We start from the raw sequence: 4,369 nt of genomic DNA, 5'->3' as shown, positions 1-4,369 counted from the left end.
GGTAAAAAAAGGTTATCAATGCAAAAAATCTAATCTTCATTATTTTTTATTTGGATATCTTGCTTCATCAATAACTGAATATCTTCTTTTTTATTTCTGATTTTCTGGTATATCCTTGGTCTGTCTTCTTGTAGACATCCTGTTCTAAGCAACATAGAGAACATTTTCTTAACCTTTATATTTATAACCATTATGAAATGATTGAATCATACCTCTTAATTTTTTTATACCTTCTAATTTGATGTGCTTCCATACACTTCAGTTGGTTTTTATTTTTATTTTTGCAAAAGTCTATTTTTTGTTTTATTTCATAGTAGTTTGGGAAGTTTTTTGTTTTTAATTTTACTAGTGATAACACTTCTCATATTTTTTTTTTCACACTGCAATAGTTAATTTTATTTGTTCAAGGGCTCATATTGCAAGCATTAAACCAAGCATGGGCTTCGATTTTGTGAGCCCAGATACACATATTTAGGAAGATAAAAGCAAACTGTGATCCATGTATATGGATGAAAAACTAAAGGCTCACAGTTAATCACATCAGAGTTTTAAATTTCTACAGCCTAGAAGCCAGAAGTCACAGATCTTTTAGGTCTTTCTGGATGTCCCACAAGGTATCTGCACTTTTCTTGAGCTGCGCAACCTCATCATCCTTCAGCTTCTGGTTGATCACACTGGTTAAGCCCCGAGCGTTCAGGATACACGGAAGGCTCAGGAAGACTTCGTTCTCAATGCCATACATCCCCTTCACCATTGTTGACACTGGATGAATCCTGGATAGATTTTTCAACATGGATTCAATGAGATCAGCCACACTTAATCCAATAGCCCAGTTGGTATATCCTTTTAGCTTGATGACTTCGTAGGCACTTTCCACAACCATCTTATGCACTTCCTTCCAATTTTCACTGTCGTTGTCTGTTCCCATTTCTGGATTCAGTTCCTGGAGAGAAACGCCTGCCACATTCACTCCACTCCACACAGCCACACTTGAATCGCCATGTTCTCCCAAAATCCATCCATGGCAGCTGCTGGGATGAATGCCAAGTTTTTCAGCCATGAGATAGTGAAATCTAGCAGAATCCAGATTACACCCACTTCCAATTACACGGTGCTTGGGTAGTCCACTTAGTTTCCAGGTAACATATGTGAGAATATCCACTGGGTTGGAAACCACAATTATGATACAATCAGGACAGTACTTGACTATCTGCGGAATAATGAATTTGAAGACATTAACATTCCTCTGCACCAGATTGAGCCGGCTCTCTCCTTCCTGCTGGCGGACTCCTGCAGTCACCACCACAATCTTAGAATTGGCAGTCACAGAGTAATCTTTATCCGCCACAATTTTAGGTGTCTGAAGAAATAAGCTCCCATGTTGCAGATCCATCATTTCTCCTTTGAGTTTATCTTCTAAAACATCCACAAGGGCAAGTTCATCAGCCAGAGACTTTCCCAGAATGCTGATGGCACACGTCATACCAACTTGTCCAACACCCACTACAGTGATCTTATTGTTTGGGATGGTTGCCTCTTCTTCTGCAACTGGTGCAATCAGTTTTTCCTTAAGAGTTGCCATTGTGCCCAGAGAGAACCTGCGGGGAGAGTCGTGCGAAGAAGACAATGTTCACTTCTCATATATTTTTAAACTCGTGTTTTTCTATTTCTCAAGGGCAAAAAGAAATGACTTTGAGTCATTTCTTTGCTAAAGGAATTTATCACTCCTTGTTATTCCTTTCCTACCCATTTCTTAGTTTTGTTTATTTTTATTTTTCTGAATGAGTTACGAAACTGCTTATTAGTATATATATTGTTCTACTATATAAAACACCACTTTCAATAGTTTTGTATTTTGCATTCAGTTGAATAATCATACTACCATAGCTATTTATACTTCATCCAATTAGGTTGCTTACAATCCAACAACCAGTCTTTTTATATTACTACATTACTATTCTTAGGTTCTTAAAGTGACTGAGGAATGTCTCTTTCTGAAAGAATATATAAGTCTTGTGTTTAATGGGGCTTTTAATCCCTAAGAAAATTATTCTGTTGTCTTTACGTTTGAATGACATCTTAGATGAGCATTTGAATCTTGTATCCCTACCACTTAACTTCAAAAAAATTCAATACCACATTTTTCTCTAGCTTGAGTTACCCACTTATGTATATCTTCAATTGCAAGGAAAGGAAAATAAGGAATGTATTTTCAGAATTCTTAAACACAGCTATTCTTTTGTTTTCAAACTAGATTGACTATAGTACTACACATAGAATTCTTAAATTACATTTTTTTCTTCTAAAAATTCTACAGGCGTTGCTGTTTGCAATTTAGTACTGCACAATAAAAGTCTAAGACTAGTATAATTTTTGTCCCTTTTTAAGTAGTTTTTAATTTCCCTGACAATATACTTGTAGGATTTAACAATGTAAAAGTATGGGTCTCTTACTACTCATTTTACCTGGAACATATGTGATCACATTTAATCTATAGGCTCAAGTCAATTTTCACCCATGAAAATGTTCCTTCTGGTCTTTGTCTTTCATCCAGTTTTTTCCCTTTATTTATCATGATAAGCATACGTTTTAGTCTCTATTCTCTTCCTTCCATATCTTTTTTTAGCTTTCTAAAATGTTTAGGTCCTTTTTAGCACACAAGGAGAGCTCCTTTAGTTTATTATTGTCAATCCAATGTTCTCAATTTCATTCCTGCTCTTTACTTTTTCCAGTGTGCATTCTAATTTCTCTCTTTAGGTAGTTCCCTTCTACAACCTACTACTTCATCCCATCTTTTTCTCTCTCTATAGCCTGTAATGGATGATATGATAATCTCCCCAAGTATTTTGTCTAAGCCAGTCATAGTTGTTTTATTTCACATTTCAGTAATTGCCTAAGGAACATTCATATAATTCAGTTCAGATCAATGTGAAGAGAAGCTGACCAGGAGCTTCTGCACAATAGTTTTCTCTCTTAAGAAAGAGACTTGGGAAACTTCATCCCTTTTTATCATGTGCACATTGGTATGCATAGATGTGACACATGGAACTGCTGTAGCCATTTTGAGACTTGAGATAAGCCAGCCTAAAAAAAACAAGCAAACAAAAAACAACACAATTAGGGTGGAAGAACACAAAGGCCCTGATGACAACTTGACCTCTGTAATGACCCTACATGAGAATCCACTCTGCCTTCGTATTCTAGTTATGTAAGAAAATAATGTATTTATAAATAATCCAGTTAAGAAATGGGCAGAAGACATGAATAGACATTTTTCCAAAGAAGACATCCTGATGGCTAACACACATATGAAAAGCTACTCAACATCAGGGAAATACAAACCAAAACTACAATGAGATATCACCTCAAACCTGTCAGAATGGCTAAATTTGACAACACAGGGAATAACAGATGATGTCAAGGATGCGGAGAAAGGGGACCCCTATTCACTGTTGTTGGGAATGCAAACTGGTGCAGCTACTCTGGAAAACAGTATGGAGTTTCCCCCAAAAGTTAAAAATCCAGCAATTGCACTACTCAGTGTTTACCGAAAGAACACAAAAATACTGATTTAAAGGGGCACCCTGATGTTTATAGCAGCATTATCAACAATAACCAAATTACTTTTTTTAAAAGATTTTTATTTATTTATTTGAGAGAGAGAGAGAGGGAGCAAGCATGAGCAGGGAGAAGGGAAGATGGAGAGGGAGAAGCAGATGGCCTGCTGAGCAGGAAGCCAGACATAGGGCTAGATCACAGGACCCTGGGATCATGACCCGAGCCGAAGGCAGATGCTTAACCAAGACTGAGCCACCCAGGTGCCCCCCAAATTACTTCAAGAGCCCAAATATCCATTGATAGATGAATGGATAAAGAAGAGCTGGTGTATATATACAGTGGAATATATTCAGGATCTGAACCATCAAGAAGTATGAAATCTTGCCATTTACAATGATGTAGTTGGAGCTAGAGTATATTATGCTGAGTGAAATAAGTTGGTCAGAGAAAGACAAATACCATATGATATCACTCATATTTAAGAAACTTAACAGATGAACCTGGGGGAAGAAAAAAAAGAGAGAGAGAGAGAGAGAGAGAGGCAAACCATAACAGAGACTCTTAACTATAGAATACAAACCGAGGGCTGCTGGAGGGGTTTGGATTAAATGGTGGGTATTAAGGAGGGCACTTGTGATGAGCACTGGGTGTTATATGTAAGTGATGAATCTCTAAATTCTACTCCTGAAACTAATATTACATTATATGTTAACCAACTAAAATTTAAATAAAAACTTGAAACAAAAAAAAAAAAGGAAAAAAGAAAAGAATGCGTTTATTGTTTAAGCCATCCCACATCAGAATTGTTACT

General features: G+C 36.6%; 1 protein-coding gene across 1 annotated transcript; it reads right to left on the bottom strand.

The window, feature by feature from the left end:
* Positions 1–391: 391 nt before the first annotated feature.
* Positions 392–1,597, bottom strand: LOC113917155 (L-lactate dehydrogenase B chain-like). Its single transcript, XM_035728720.1, has one exon. The coding sequence runs from the start codon at positions 1,580–1,582 to the stop codon at positions 578–580; it is 1,005 nt and encodes a 334-aa protein (XP_035584613.1). The 5' UTR covers positions 1,583–1,597; the 3' UTR covers positions 392–577.
* Between the last annotated feature and the right edge of the window lie 2,772 nt (positions 1,598–4,369).

Source organism: Zalophus californianus, chromosome 1 (assembly GCF_009762305.2).
Source record: "Zalophus californianus isolate mZalCal1 chromosome 1, mZalCal1.pri.v2, whole genome shotgun sequence".
Classification (NCBI taxonomy): domain Eukaryota; kingdom Metazoa; phylum Chordata; class Mammalia; order Carnivora; family Otariidae; genus Zalophus; species Zalophus californianus.
Note: the sequence above shows the minus strand (reverse complement) of the source record. Positions and strands in the feature narration are given on the sequence as shown.